The sequence below is a fragment of the Salmo trutta genome, unplaced genomic scaffold (assembly GCF_901001165.1).
Source record: "Salmo trutta unplaced genomic scaffold, fSalTru1.1, whole genome shotgun sequence".
NCBI lineage: Eukaryota > Metazoa > Chordata > Actinopteri > Salmoniformes > Salmonidae > Salmo > Salmo trutta.
The window spans coordinates 758,792-774,637 of NW_021822211.1; the positions used below are offsets into that span (position 1 = coordinate 758,792).

Sequence of the window (15,846 nt, forward strand, 5' to 3'; positions counted from 1 at the left end):
ATCATGACAATTGAACATACTGTATGTCTCTGATGGAAAATGGAAAAGTGTGAAACAGCACCAGTGAGAGGAGTCTACTCAGATTCACCGCTTTGATTACCGCAAATCGCAAACCCTGTGTGTGTGCCTATAGAAGAATAGCCAGAGTTATATGGATACTGGAACATAATAATGATGAGGATAATACATACATATCTAATGCATTGTCTCTAGAGCTGGAGGAGGGAGATGTGGTCTACATGAGTCTCCCCTCAGGCAGCGGGCTCTTTGATGATACTGATAACCCTATCACTTTCCAGGGCTCCCTGCTCTTCCCTTTGTGAGGGAACCACCATACATTCTGTAATGAATTCAGATGTCTGATGTGAGCTGCTCTGGGTTCAATGTTCCTCTCTAACCAATTAATAAACAAGCATTAAAGACAAACAATTAAAATGATTATCTTTGTATTATTGACAAGAGAAGAAGAACGGGAGAGATTTGAGAATCACAATCGTTGTAAAGCCAGTTGTAACCACTGGTAAATTGTGTATCCTGCTTTTTTTCAGCAGTTTGGCCTTAGTCCTTGGGAGTTATCAATGCTGTCAACAATAAAATGTAGATTCTAGAATATTTTCACATCACAGAAAGGAATAAGAAACCAACCTACCATAGCAGACATTTCAGCATAATAAATGTATAAATCCCATACATTAACCCATATTGTTATTCAATTGGCATCTGTGTTTACATAAACAGTGCTGAATGGGATTTAAACGATAGATTGATAATGCTGAGTGTACATGGAGGTTTCCTATTGGACGCTGCAGTGATTGGCTCTATCATGGACGTAATGGGCCATTAGGAGAGAGGAGAGGAGAGGAGACGGGCGAAACCAACAACAGACACATTCATCCCTAAACTGGGATATTATTACATTATTTTAACATTAAATCCAATCACTTGGATTATTATGGACGTCTCCGTTTCCCACAAGATGTAGGTGAATTGGCAAAACAGATCGGTTCAGTTACAAATCCCGCTAATTCCAGATTGGTTTAACCGAGGCTCATTCGTTTGACCGCACTGGATCCCGCTCCTCTCGCGCCCATTCACACTACGGGAAATAGCCTACGACACACTAAATAACCGCGTTGAAAATATTCCGTAGTGATGCGATTGATGTCCAGTGATTAGGCTCCGTAAAGAAATGCTGAAATACAACCAACAATGTTGATTCCGTCTCAGTTCTGTCTCCTTTAGACCGTTTTTATACTCCCTTTTTGGCCATGATTTTCCTGCGCAGCCTGCTGCAGCTGGCGGTGCTCCTGGTCCAGGGCAGTTGGCGGGGGGTAGCGCCGAGCCCCACGGATGAAGGCGCACTGCGGGCGAGCCACGGAGACCACGGAGAGCCGGGCCACAAGGAGCCCCATAAGGACTCATACAGTACGTTCGCCTCGGAGTTCCTGGAGTCTAGACATCTATCGGATGATGGTGAGAAAGGGATACAGGATAGACCATTTCTGAACGAGGAATTTAGCTTACTGTGGCCTTCATGGTCATCAAGGCAGTGTTTATGTGTAGGCCTTTTCTTGATGGAAATCAGAGGGCGCATCTACATATCTGTGGTTGATACGTAATTCGTGGTTAATTGGCTATTTATGTGATGATGCGCAGGTTGACAGACAGAGCGTACAGTGTCTTACTTCTACCCGAGTCCACTCATGCATAGATCAGGACCCTGGCCAGCTACCGCCAGCTACCCGCAGCTCCCCGCTCTGGCTCTCACTGGGCGGCCTGGAGATGGGCGAGCATTGGGCGAGCATATTAAATGTTGTATATTATTAGATTTTAATAAATGAACTAAAATAACATATTTCAAACTATCCCAATGTTGTTATGAAACGTGAAGGAGCAGTTGTGCTTCCCTGAATGCACATTAGGCTGAAACCCACCAAATGACATCTGGTACAACTTGTAGAAGATGACTAGAGGCAGGTCAGTAGCCTAAACATTTCTTATGTGGTGTGTGTTCTCCAGGCTACCCCTTCCCCACCGCCCCTCCTGTGGATCCCTTCGCCAGGATCAAAGTCGTAGACTGTGGAGTCACCAAGGGCTGCATAAGGTCAGTGTGTGTGTGTGTGTGTGTGTCCAGGGGTTTCTCTGTGTACTGTGGTCCCACTCTGGCAGATGTGGGAGCACATCACTCTGAAGAGGTTACATTTCTTAATGGTGTGTGTGTGTGTGTGTGTGTGTGTAGGTATGGGAAGCCGGGGTGTGATGCAGAGACGTGTGACTATTTCATGAGTTACCGGCGGATCGGGACAGACGTGGAGTATGAGATGAGTGCTGACACTGACGGCTGGGTGGCTGTAGGCTTCTCCTCAGACAAGAAGATGGTAAGGGACCCTATCTGTGTGTGTGCTGGCATAGGTGTGTGTGTGTGTGTGTATGAGCATGCGTGAGATTTGTTCTTACACTCAATTTGCTTCCAACAATTGAGTGGGTAAACCTAATAACCAACATTTCTGCAATGATGTTATTATGTTATTATGTTATTAGGCTATTACGTTATTAGGTTATTATGTTAATATGTTATTAGATTATTATGTTATTATGTTATTAGATTATTATGTTATTAGGTTATTAAGTTATTAGGTTATTATGTTATTATGGTATTATGTTATTAGGCTATTACGTTATTATGTTAATATGTTATTAGATTATTATGTTATTAGGTTATTATGTTATTAGGGTATTATGTTATTAGGTTATTATGTAATTAGGTTATTAGGTTATTATGTTATTTGGTTATTATGTTATTAGGTTATTATGTTATTAGGGTATTATGTTATTATGTTAATATGTTATTAGATTATTATGTTATTATGTTATTAAGTTATTAGGTTATTAGGGTATTATGTTATTAGGTTATTATGTAATTAGGTTATTATGTTATTTGGTTATTAGGTTATTATGTTATTAGGTTATTATGTTATTATGTTATTATGTTAATATGTTATTAGATTATTATGTTATTAGGTTATTAAGTTATTAGGGTATTATGTTATTATGTTATTATGTTATTAGGTTATTATGTTATTAGGTTTAACGATTCAATTGTTGGGAGCATATACAGTGCATTCAGAAAGTATTCAGACCCCTTGACTTTTTCCACATTTTATTTGTTACGTTCGTTGTTGGAAGGATTGAACCAAGGTGCAGCGTGGTAGGCAAACATTTTACCTTTATTTAAAATGAACACCGACAAAACAACAAAATACAAAAAAACGAACGTAAAGTTCTGCAGGCTATACAGCAGCTATACAAAATCAAGATCCCACAAACTAAGGTGGGAAAAAGGCTGCCTAAGTATGATCCCCAATCAGAGACAACGATAGACAGCTGCCTCTGATTGGGAACCATACCCAGCAAACAAAGAAATATAAAAAATAGAATGCCCACCCAAATCACACCGTGACATTATTACATTACAGCCTTATTCAAAAATTGATTAAATCATTTTTTCCTTCATCAATCTACACACAATACCCCGTAATGACAAAGCACATTTTTTTGTTGTTGTTGCATATTTATAAAATAAAATAAACTGAAATATAACATTTACATAAGTATTCAGACCCTTTACTCAGTACTTTGTTGAAGCACCTTTGGCAGCAATTACAGCCTCGAGTCTTCTTGGGTGTGACTCTACAAACTTGGCACACCTGTATTTGGGGAGTTTCTCCCATTCATCTCTGCAAATCCTCTCAAGTTCTGTCAGGTTGGATGGGGAGCGTCGCAGCACAGCTATTTTCAGGTCTCTCCAGAGATGTTCGATCGGGTTGAAGTCCGGGCTCTGGCTGGGCCACTCAAGGACATTCAGAGTCCCGAAGCCACTCCTGTGTTGTCTTGTCTATGTGCTTAGGATCGTTGTCCTGTTTGAAGGTGAACCTTCACCGCAGTCTGAGGTCCTGAGCGCTCTGGAGCAGGTTTTCAAGGATTTCTTTGCTTTTCAAGGATCTCTTTGCTCCGTTCATCTTTCCCTTGATCCTGACTAGTCTCCCAGTCCCTGCAGCTGAAAAACATCCCCACTGCATGATGCTGTCATCACCATGCTTCACTGTAGGGATGGTGCCAGGTTTCCTCCAGACATGACGCTTAGCATTCAGGCCAAAGAGTTCAACATTGGTTTTATCAGACCAGAGAATCTTGTTTCTCATGGTCTGAGAGTCCTTTAGGTGCCATTTGGCAAACTCCAAGTGGGCTGTCATGTGCCTTTTACTGAGGAGTGGCTCCGTCTGGCCACTCTACCAGAAAGGCCTGATTGGTGGAGTGCTGCACAGAGGAACTCTGGAGGAACTCCGGAGCTCTGTCAGAGTGACCATGGGGTTCTTGGTCACCTCCCTGACCAAGGCTCTTCTCCCCCAATTGCTCAATTTGGCCAGGCAGCCAGGTCTAGGAAGAGTCTTGGTGGTTCCAAACTTCTTCCATTTAAGAATGATGGAGGCCACTGTGTTTTGGGGGACCTTCAATGCTGCAGAAATGTTTTGGTACCCTTCCCCAGATCTGTGCCTTGACACAATCGTGTCTCTGAGCTATACGGACAATTCCGTCGACCTCGTGGCTTTGTTTTTGCTCTAACATGCACTGTCAACTGTGGGACCTTATATAGACAGGTGTGTGCCTTTCCAAATCATGTCCAATCAATTGAATTTACCACAGGTGGACTCCAATCAAGTTGTAGAAACATCTCAAGGATGATCAATGGAAACAGGATGCACCTGAGCTCCATTTCGAGTCTCATAGCAAAGGGTCTGAATACTTATGTAAATAAGGTATTTCTGTTTTTTATTTTTAATAATTTTGCAAAAGAAATCTAAAAGCTTGTTTTCACTTTGTCCTTATGGGGTATTGTGTGTAGATTGATGAAGGACATTTTTTATTTAATCAATTTTAGAATAAGGCTGTAACGTAACAAAATATGGAAAAAGTCAAGGGGTCTGAATACTTTACGAATGCGCTGTATAGAGTGTGGGACTTTCTTTGTTTTGATACAGCCTACTCTTGGTTAGTCGACAGCACCTCTACAGACATTTTGGGTCAGAGTCAGCTCAGGCTTTTACTACATCTGGTACACATGAAGTCTGCCACGAAAGGCACATCACAAAAACAAGGCTGATTGGTCAACCTATCCTTCATGCTGATTGGTTCTCCTCACCCCTACCCCTCTCAGGGAGGAGATGACGTGATGGGCTGTGTCCATGACGATAATGGGCGTGTTCGTATCCATCACTTCTACAACGTGGGCCAGTGGGCCAAGGAGATCAAGAGGAATCCTGCCAGGGACGAAGAGGGCGTGTTTGACAACAACCGTGTGACCTGCCGCTTCAAACGGCCGCTCTACGTCCCTAGAGAGGAGACACTGGTGGATCTGCATCTCTCCTGGTTCTACCTGTTGGCCTGGGGGCCTGCTATACAAGGTCAGTCAAGGACTGTGTGTGTGTGTGTGGTATTGTGTGTGTGCAGAGAGTGGATGTGTGTGTTTATTAGTATGTACAGTCCATTCGGAAAGTATTCAGACCCCTTGACTTTTTCCACATTTTGTTACGTAACAGCCTTATTCTAAAATGTATTAAATTATGTTTTTTTCCCTCCTCAATCTACACACAATACTCCATAATGACAAAGCGAAAACAGGTTTTTAGACATTTTTGCAAATGTATTCAAAATAAGAAACTGGAAATATCGCATTTACATAAGTATTCAGACCCTTTACTCAGTACTTTGTTGAAGCACCTTTGGCAGCGATTACAGCCTCGAGGCTTCTTGGGTATGACGCTACAAGCTTAGCACACCTGTATTTGGGGAGTTTCTCCCATTCATCTCTGCAGATCCTCTCAAGCTCTGTCAGGTTGTATGGGGAGCGTTGCTGCACAGTTATTTTCAGGTCTCTCCAGAGATGTTCGATTGAGTTCCCAAATCTGTGCTCTTTCCGAATGCACATTACATGTAAATTATTTCCCTACCCTTTTTCTCTTACTCTCCTCCCCCACTCTTCTCTTTCCTCCTCTCCTCCAGGTTCCATCACACGTCATGACAACGATGCTCCGCCAGTCTCCGATCACATGATCAGCATCTATAAATATGAGGACATCTTCATGCCGTCTACAGCCTACCAGACGTTCTCCTCACCCTTCTGTCTGCTGCTCATAGTAGCCCTCACCTTCTATCTGCTGATGGGCACCCCCTGAGAGAGAGGAGAGGAGATGAGACGAGAGAGGAGACGAGATAAGAGAAGACAAGAGGAGAGAAGATGCGAGAGGAGACAAAAGAGAGAAGAGAAGACCAATTAACCCAGAGAGAGGAGAGAAGAGAGGAGACGAGAGGAGACGAGATGGCAGAAGAGAACAGAAGAGGAGAGAAGAGACGAGTAGAGACGAGAGGAGACGAGGAGAGAGGAGACGAGGAGAGAAGTGGAGAGATGAGAGGAGACGAGGAGAGAAGTGGAGAGAAGAGGAAAGAGACAGCAATAAGACAGAGTTCACATTGTATTTCTGTCTGCCACACCCTCAATGCAGGGTGCTCTTTACACAGAATTACACAATAAATATATATTAATAAATATATACAGTAGGATACTATATATAATTTACATTGAGGACTCATCAGGAAGCTTGCAAATCATTCTGAAAATTGTATTGTGCTACCATAACAACATACACTAAGCCATTAGTCAGAATATCTGAAATACTGTATGTGTTTCTAGAGAACAGTAGCATAACCTTTAGTTTTAGTAAGGTATTTCATTTAGTGTATTTATGTTTACGACAGTAAGGTATTACACTCCTGACAACAAGTATTATTCCAACGCATGTGGCGAATCACAACTGGACCCTGAATATGTGAAGAACCTACAGACACGATACAAGGAGACATTACACACTGGGACAGACTACTGAGACTGGAGAGAGACTTCACTTAGAGAGAACCATCCAGATTAATGTGAGCCAAAGAAAAGCAGACAGCTCATAGTTTATTATCCTGCTGAAACATACTGCTTCTGTATGCAGCCATGCTTTACACAACACTCATTCTCCACAGGGGAAATACAGTATTATTAGTAGTAGTATTATAGTATTTGTATACAGAAACTAAGACTAGGTGGTTGAACAGATGTTTTGTTTGTTTGTTTCAGCCCCAGTCTCACTGTGTAACACTGAACTCTATACTGTTTTCCACAATGCCATTTTACATGCTGATGATTAAGACAGGGTTCTCTTTTCTCTCTATGTGTGAGAGGGTCCATTTTCTTAGGACTGCTTTATTTCACCACATGCTAGGTCATGTTTCATTTGCCTGTGTGTGTGTGTGTGTGTGTGTGTGATAACTGTTTGCTGACGATAGGGCAGCTGACTGTATGATTGATGGTGCATGATTCCTTTGTAGATATGCAATAACACACCCATCAGCACTGAGGCTGTAGTGGACATGATGACAGCCAGGGACGGGGGCTCTGTCTGACAGCTTGCCTTGGCCCTGCAGCATATGGCCTAAAGCTGAAGGAATCTATGGCACAGAGTCCAGTTGTATTTGTACCGTTCACTGAACCGTTGTGTTCCATGGAAATGCTTCCTCACTGAAACAGTGTCTAGTGTCTAACATGCAAGTGTTTTTGTTATCAATAAAGCTGTGTTCAGTAATAAATACACACCAACATGTTGTTTTCATCCCTGTGGGCCATGTGATGGCTCTGTCAGCTGCATCATGGGCCCCTCAGGCAACATACATTTCATCTGCAATCTAATGAATTTACAATGAATCACACAACCATACAACATCTGTGTGGGTCGTTCTGGGCTGGTAACAAACCATACAACATCTGTGTGGGTCGCTCTGGGCTGGGAACAAACCATACAACATCTGCGTGGGCCGCTCTGGGCTGGGAACAAACCATACAACATCTGTGTGGGTCGCTCTGGGCTGGGAACAAACCATACAACATCTGTGTGGGCCGCTCTGGGCTGGGAACAAACCATACAACATCTGTGTGGGTCGCTCTGGGCTGGGAACAAACCATACAACATCTGTGTGGGTCGCTCTGGGCTGGGAACAAACCATACAACATCTGTGTGGGTCGCTCTGGGCTGGGAACAAACCATACAACATCTGCGTGGGTCGCTCTGGGCTGGGAACAAACCATACAACATCTGCGTGGGTCGCTCTGGGCTGGGAACAAACCATACAACATCTGCGTGGGTCGCTCTGGGCTGGGAACAAACCATACAACATCTGTGTGGGTCGCTCTGGGCTGGGAACAAACCATACAACATCTGCGTGGGTCGCTCTGGGCTGGGAACAAACCATACAACATCTGCGTGGGTCGCTCTGGGCTGGGAACAAACCATACAACATCTGCGTGGGGCGCTCTGGGCTGGGAACAAACCATACAACATCTGCGTGGGCCGCTCTGGGCTGGGAACAAACCATACAACATCTGCGTGGGCCGCTCTGGGCTGGGAACAAACCATACAACATCTGCGTGGGTCGCTCTGGGCTGGGAACAAACCATACAACATCTGCGTGGGTCGCTCTGGGCTGGGAACAAACCATACAACATCTGCGTGGGTCGCTCTGGGCTGGGAACAAACCATACAACATCTGCGTGGGTCGCTCTGGGCTGGGAACAAACCATACAACATCTGTGTGGGTCGCTCTGGGCTGGGAACAAACCATACAACATCTGCGTGGGTCGCTCTGGGCTGGGAACAAACCATACAACATCTGCGTGGGTCGCTCTGGGCTGGGAACAAACCATACAACATCTGCGTGGGTCGCTCTGGGCTGGGAACAAACCATACAACATCTGCGTGGGTCGCTCTGGGCTGGGAACAAACCATACAACATCTGCGTGGGTCGCTCTGGGCTGGGAACAAACCATACAACATCTGCGTGGGCCGCTCTGGGCTGGGAACAAACCAGACAACATCTGCGTGGGTCGCTCTGGGCTGGGAACAAACCATACAACATCTGTGTGGGCCGCTCTGGGCTGGGAACAAACCATACAACATCTGTGTGGGTCGCTCTGGGCTGGGAACAAACCATACAACATCTGTGTGGGTCGCTCTGGGCTGGGAACAAACCATACAACATCTGTGTGGGCCGCTCTGGGCTGGGAACAAACCATACAACATCTGTGTGGGCCGCTCTGGGCTGGGAACAAACCATACAACATCTGTGTGGGCCGCTCTGGGCTGGGAACAAACCATACAACATCTGTGTGGGTCGCTCTGGGCTGGGAACAAACCATACAACATCTGTGTGGGTCGCTCTGGGCTGGGAACAAACCATACAACATCTGTGTGGACCGCTCTGGGCTGGGAACAAACCATACAACATCTGTGTGGGCCGCTCTGGGCTGGGAACAAACCATACAACATCTGTGTGGGCCGCTCTGGGCTGGGAACAAACCATACAACATCTGCGTGGGCCGCTCTGGGCTGGGAACAAACCATACAACATCTGCGTGGGCCGCTCTGGGCTGGGAACAAATAATGGGCATTGACATATTTTTGGAAAAGCAGCACATTCAAAATAATTACAGATAATAGAGGATAGGGATAGACTACAGATATCTGGGTAACACTTCATTTTAAAAATATCCTTATTACAGTGTAATTACAGTGTAACAGGTATTGTAGTTAACTGTAACAGCTCATAGTTACAGTGTAACAACATGTAACTAGGAGTAATTGAGGTATGCAATTACAGAGGTGCAACAATTAATGCTTGTTACAAATGGGCAGGTTTCCACTAAATTCACCATTTAGAGCTTCGCTTCTTCTCAGCTGCATACAGTTACAACTGTCACAAAGGTTGTGGTCCCTTGTGGATACGCTGGGTGTCAGAGAGATGATGCTCAATAGGCTCTTATTACTGAGCCTTGAATGTGTACTGTTCAAACTACATCTCCACTCAGTGGTGTTGCTAGCACCTGCCCCCAAAATAAAGTGTTCCATCTGGGTTAACTGGTTGAGCTGGTAAGAACAGGTCAGTAAGTCAACCTCACTGACTGGGATCTAATATGGCTGGTATCACAGATGTGGAAAATACACTACTTCAAAGCATAGTACATGTAATGTTTTCCTAAGTACAATGTAATTACTAGTTGTTAGACAGGATTTAGCTAGTTAAAATAAAGTGTATATTGAGGGGTATTTAGTTGTAATTAATGTGTACTTATACAGTACACATCCTGACAACCTGGCCCTCAAGCTTCTGGAAGTTTCACTTCATTTCACAGAAATTAAGTGAAACTTCCAGAAGCTTTAAAATAAGGGCCAGGTTGTAAGGATGTATAGTGTACTGTATAAGTACACATTAACTACAACTAAATACCCCTCAAGATAAATCCCGTGTAACAACTAGTAATTACATTATACTTAGACAAACATTACATGTACTTTGCTTTCAAATAGTGTGTTTTTCCCCATCTGGGATGATCAAATTAACCCAGATGGTACACTTTATTTTAGTGGCAAGTGCTAGCAATAACGTTGAGTGGAGATCTTTTTTCAACAGTACACATTCATGAGTAAGTGATTAGAGTCTATTGAGCATCATATCTTTGACACCCAGAGCATCCACGAGGGACCACAACCTTTGAGACAGTTGTAACTGTATGCAGCTGAGAATAAACAAAACACTAAATTGGTGAATTTAGTGGAAACCTGCCCATTTGTAGCAAGCGTGGCAACAAGGATTCATTGTTACACCTTTGTAATTACAGACCGCAATTACTACCCGTTACATGTAGTTATTACAGTGTAACTATTGGTTGACACAGTTAACTACAATACTTGTTACAGTGTAATTACACTCTAATATGGGCACTTAAAATCAAGTTTTAGCTGTTTTGTAAAGATTGTAATGACAGGCTATGCAAATATGTGATTACTTTGCCTATTTCCTAGGTGACAGCACGGACATCCTCAATTCGTGGTGATCCTCTGACAAAGGTCTGTTTATTCAAGTTTCTGTGTGTAGTTCAACTGGGCATTCCAAAGAGTAGGCTACTAGCAGCAAACTAGGCAGCGAGCACAGCTCTGTCTGGCACAGCTCTGTCTGGCACCAGCTACAATACCCATCATACCTTGCGACGGTTACGTCACCAGTACGTCTAGTGTTGTGTTGTTCCTCATGTGTGATAGCGGTATCAAACATACTGGAAACTAACGCTCCTTCTTCCGTCTGTGGTGGTAGTGGGTGGATCCGCAGGAGGACGCAGACCGAAGCGGATTCATTGAAGATGGCAGACGAGGAGGACTCGGGGCCGGAGGCAGAGCCGGCTCCTTCCTCTCCCGCGGAAACCCCTAGTTCCGCCCGGCCTCACTACGTCTCGTTCTCCGAGAGCGTCCAGCCAGCGGTGGGCATGATGAGCCAGCTACTCAGCCAGCCTTCCTCCCTCAAATTCGACAAGAACATCAAACAGGCCTTCTACAACACAGGAGCGATGATTTTCGTGGCTATCTGTTGTGGAGCGGCTGTGCTAGTCTTCTTTATCCTGGAAGCCTTTCTGAGACCACTGCTCTGGGCCGTTCTCTGCGGGACCTTCCTCCACCCATTCAAACACTCCCTAGCCCGGTTGGGACGCTCCTGGCTCAACGGCCTGCAGGACACCGGGACGCCGATACTCCTGGGGACGCTGCTGGTCCCGGTGTGGTGTTTCAACCACGGGGTGGATTTCCTGGCGGGTCTGGTGCTGGAGAGGCTCACGGTGCTGCTGGTGATCGGGGCGGGCGCGCCACTCATCTACTTCTTTTACCTGTTCTGGAGCGTCATTGGCATGCAGGTGATCATCGGGCACGTGTGTGACGTCATCGGGAGCGCGCTGGACTGCTTCCACTCTGTGTGGGTGAGTGACGGGGACACTACTGACGCTGAGGGAGGAAGGACCCCACAACAATAAGAAGGCTTTTCCAATACTGTAGCCTACAACAGGATGGATGGGCAGGGGATAAGACAGCAGCCCTTACATGAATCAAGTACTCAGCTAACTACATTTAGATTTCCTGAGACCTTTCACAGGCCTTGGCTTTGTGTGTGTGTGTGTGTGTGTGTGTGTGTGTGTGTGTGTGTGTGTGTGTGCGTGTGCGTGTGTGTGTGTGGATAGTAGGCTACTGTCCATAACTATGAAGAATTTCCTTAAACTCTTTATAAAATAGATAAAGAACTCTTATAAAAGTACATTCTGCTTTTTCTCTCTTTCTACTCCCTCCCTCAACTTCCCTCTCTCTCTGCCCCCCCTCTCTCTTTCTACTCCCTCCCTCATCTTCCCTCTCTCTCTGCCCCCCTCTCTCTCTCTCTCTCTCTCTCTCTACTCCCTCCCTCATCTTCCCTCTCTCTCTGCCCCCCCCTCTCTTCTACTCCCTCCCTCATCTTCCCTCTCTCTCTGCCCCCTCTCTCTCTCTCTCTCTCTACTCCCTCCCTCATCTTCTCTCTCTCTGACCCCCTCTCTCTCCCTCTACTCCCTCCCTCATATTCTCTCTGTCTCTCTCTCCCTCTACTCCCTCCCTCATCTCTCTCTCACTCTGTCCCCCTCTCTCCCTCTATTCCCTCCCTCATATTCTCTCTGTCTCTCTCTTTCTACTCCCTCCCTAATCTTCTCTCTCTCTCTGTCCCCCCTGTCTCTCTACTCCCTCCCTCATCTTCTCTCTCTCTCTGTCCCCCTCTCTCCCTCTACTCCCTCCCTCATCTTCTCTCTCTCTCTGTCCCCCTCTCTCCCTCTACTCCCTCCCTCCCTCATCTTCTGTCTCTCTCTCTCTACTCCCTCATCGTCTGTCTCTCTCAACTCCCTCTCTCCCTCATCCTCTCTCTCCCTCCCTCTACTCCCTCCCTCATCTTCTTTCTCTCTCTGTCTCCCTCTCTCTCTACTCCCTCCCTCATCTTCTCTCCCTCTCTCTCTGTCTCTCTCTCTACTCCCTCATCGTCTCTGTCTCTCTCTACTCTCCATCATCTTCTCTCTCTCTGCCCCCTCCCTCTCTCTACTCCCTCCCTCATCTTCTCTCTCTCTCTCGCTCTACCCCTCCCCCATCTTCTATCTTCCTGTCTTCCTCTCTCTAGGTGATGACAGTGGTGTTGGGGTATGTGCTGGCTGTAGTCTGCAAATGGAGCCCCGGAACAGAGAGATACCTGAGAACTATGTCTGTACCTGTCTGGACCATACTACTCTTCTACCTGGGTGAGGAGAGGGGGAGAGAGGGAGAGAGAGGAGGGAGAGAGAGGAGGGAGAGAGAGGAGGAGCTATGTGAGTGAGAGCCATGCCTGTACCTGTCTGGACCATACTACTCTTCTACCTGGATACAGACAGGGGAGTGGGAGAGGGAGTGGAGGTAACTTTGTAGGTATTTATGTAGTAGTACATTCTGATGAGAGCTGAAGCACTGCTAGGACAGAGGTATTTACAGGGGGGGTAGTAGTACATTCTGATGAGAGCTGAAGCACTGCTAGGACAGAGGTATTTACAGGGGGGGTAGTAGTACATTCTGATGAGAGCTGAAGCACTGCTAGGACAGAGGTATTTACAGGGGGGGTAGTAGTACATTCTGATGAGAGCTGAAGCACTGCTAGGACAGAGGTATTTACAGGGGGGTAGTAGTACATTCTGATGAGAGCTGAAGCACTGCTAGGACAGAGGTATTTACAGGGGGGGTAGTAGTACATTCTGATGAGAGCTGAAGCACTGCTAGGACAGAGGTATTTACAGGGGGGGTAGTAGCACATTCTGATGAGAGCTGAAGCACTGCTAGGACAGAGGTATTTACAGGGGGGGTAGTAGTACATTCTGATGAGAGCTGAAGCACTGCTAGGACAGAGGTATTTAACAGGGGGGGTAGTAGTACATTCTGATGAGAGCTGAAGCACTGCTAGGACAGAGGTATTTACAGGGGGGGTAGTAGTACATTCTGATGAGAGCTGAAGCACTGCTAGGACAGAGGTATTTACAGGGGGGGGTAGTAGTACATTCTGATGAGAGCTGAAGCACTGCTAGGACAGAGGTATTTACAGGGGGTGTAGTAGTACATTCTGATGAGAGCTGAAGCACTGCTAGGACAGAGGTATTTACAGGGGGGGGTAGTAGTACATTCTGATGAGAGCTGAAGCACTGCTAGGACAGAGGTATTACAGGGGGGGTAGTAGTACATTCTGATGAGAGCTGAAGCACTGCTAGGACAGAGGTATTTACAGGGGGGGTAGTAGTACATTCTGATGAGAGCTGAGCACTGCTAGGACAGAGGTATTTACAGGGGGGGTAGTAGTACATTCTGATGAGAGCTAAGCACTGCTAGGACAAGGTATTACAGGGGGGGTAGTAGTACATTCTGATGAGAGCTGAAGCACTGCTAGGACAAGGTATTTACAGGGGGGGTAGTAGTACATTCTGATGAGAGCTGAAGCACTGCTAGGACAGAGGTATTTACAGGGGGTAGTAGTACATTCTGATGAGAGCTGAAGCACTGCTAGGACAGAGGTATTTACAGGGGGGTAGTAGTACATTCTGATGAGAGCTGAAGCACTGCTAGGACAGAGGTATTTACAGGGGGGTAGTAGTACATTCTGATGAGAGCTGAAGCACTGCTAGGACAGAGGTATTTACAGGGGGGGTAGTAGTACATTCTGATGAGAGCTGAAGCACTGCTAGGACAGAGGTATTTACAGAGGGGGGGTAGTAGTACATTCTGATGAGAGCTGAAGCACTGCTAGGACAGAGGTATTTACAGGGGGGGAGTAGGTGTGTACATTCTGATGAGAGCTGAAGCACTGCTAGGACAGAGGTATTTACAGGGGGGGGTAGTAGTACATTCTGATGAGAGCTGAAGCACTGCTAGGCAGAAGGTATTACAGGGGGGTAGTAGTACATTCTGATGAGAGCTGAAGCACTGCAGGACAGAGGTATTTACAGGGGGGGTAGTAGTACATTCTGATGAGAGCTGAAGCACTGCTAGACAGAGGTAATTTACAGGGGGGGGTAGTAGTACATTCTGATGAGAGCTGAAGCACTGCTAGGACAGAGGTATTTACAGGGGGGTAGTAGTACATTCTGATGAGAGCTGAAGCACTGCTAGGACAGAGGTATTTACAGGGGGGTAGTAGTACATTCTGATGAGAGCTGAAGCACTGCTAGGACAGAGGTATTTACAGGGGGGTAGTAGTACATTCTGATGAGAGCTGAAGCACTGCTAGGACAGAGGTATTTACAGGGGGGGTAGTAGTACATTCTGATGAGAGCTGAAGCACTGCTAGGACAGAGGTATTTACAGGGGGGTAGTAGTACATTCTGATGAGAGCTGAAGCACTGCTAGGACAGAGGTATTACAGGGGCGGGTAGTAGTACATTTCTGATGAGAGCTGAAAGCACTGCTAGGACAGAGGTATTTTACAGGGGGGTAGTAGTACATTCTGATGAGAGCTGAAGCACTGCTAGGACAGAGGTATTTACAGGGGTGGTAGTAGTACATTCTGATGAGAGCTGAAGCACTGCTAGGACAGAGATATTTACAGGGGGGGTAGTAGTACATTCTGATGAGAGCTGAAGCACTGCTAGGACAGAGGTATTTACAGGGGGGGTAGTAGTACATTCTGATGAGAGCTGAAGCACTGCTTGGACAGAGGTATTTACAGGGGGGGTAGTAGTACATTCTGATGAGAGCTGAAGCACTGCCAGGACAGAGGTAATTACAGGGGGGGTAGTCGTACATTCTGATGAGAGCTGAAGCACTGCTAGGACAGAGGTATTTACAGGGGGTAGTAGTACATTCTGATGAGAGCTGAAGCACTGCTAGGACAGAGGTATTTACAGGGGGTAGT

The 15,846-nt window shown here is 45.9% G+C and overlaps 3 protein-coding genes across 4 annotated transcripts in view; 2 read left to right on the top strand and 1 right to left on the bottom strand.

Moving 5' to 3' along the window:
- The first annotated feature begins 852 nt into the window (after positions 1-852).
- frrs1l (ferric-chelate reductase 1-like) lies at positions 853-6,317 on the top strand. The gene is made up of 5 exons (XM_029743147.1): positions 853-1,473; positions 2,020-2,104; positions 2,240-2,378; positions 5,216-5,462; positions 6,061-6,317. The coding sequence occupies exons 1-5, from the start codon at positions 1,269-1,271 to the stop codon at positions 6,231-6,233; spliced, it is 849 nt and encodes a 282-aa protein (XP_029599007.1). The 5' UTR covers positions 853-1,268; the 3' UTR covers positions 6,234-6,317.
- Positions 6,318-6,863: 546 nt separating this feature from the next.
- LOC115181001 (uncharacterized) lies at positions 6,864-11,017 on the bottom strand. The gene is made up of 3 exons (XM_029743110.1): positions 10,937-11,017; positions 8,467-9,520; positions 6,864-6,893 (listed from the first exon to the last, which is right to left on the bottom strand). Exons 2-3 carry the CDS (start codon positions 9,499-9,501, stop codon positions 6,864-6,866), a joined length of 1,065 nt encoding a protein of 354 aa, XP_029598970.1. The 5' UTR covers positions 9,502-9,520; positions 10,937-11,017.
- A 103-nt stretch (positions 11,018-11,120) lies between these two features.
- Positions 11,121-15,846, top strand: part of tmem245 (transmembrane protein 245) — a 48,332-nt gene continuing 43,606 nt past the window's right edge. For both annotated transcript variants that reach the window (XM_029743145.1, XM_029743146.1), the window contains exons 1-2: positions 11,121-11,893; positions 13,102-13,219. In XM_029743145.1, coding sequence (XP_029599005.1) covers positions 11,288-11,893; positions 13,102-13,219 — 724 coding nt within the window. In that variant the 5' untranslated portion in view covers positions 11,121-11,287. The remainder of the gene's footprint in view (positions 11,894-13,101; positions 13,220-15,846) is intronic.

What these genes read in the sequence shown, in the direction of transcription:
- LOC115181001 (XM_029743110.1), bottom strand. Translation starts at nt 9,501, where the DNA reads ATGTTGTATGGTTTGTTCCCAGCCCAGAGCGGCCCACGCAGATGTTGT. An exon ending in GCCCACGCAGATGTTGTATG is followed by an intron (nt 6,894 to 8,466) that starts GTTTGTTCCCAG and finishes TCGTGTCTGTAG; the next exon opens with GTTCTTCACATATTCAGGGT.
- frrs1l (XM_029743147.1), top strand. Translation starts at nt 1,269, where the DNA reads ATGATTTTCCTGCGCAGCCTGCTGCAGCTGGCGGTGCTCCTGGTCCAG. An exon ending in TAGACATCTATCGGATGATG is followed by an intron (nt 1,474 to 2,019) that starts GTGAGAAAGGGA and finishes TGTGTTCTCCAG; the next exon opens with GCTACCCCTTCCCCACCGCC. An exon ending in CTGGGGGCCTGCTATACAAG is followed by an intron (nt 5,463 to 6,060) that starts GTCAGTCAAGGA and finishes CCTCTCCTCCAG; the next exon opens with GTTCCATCACACGTCATGAC.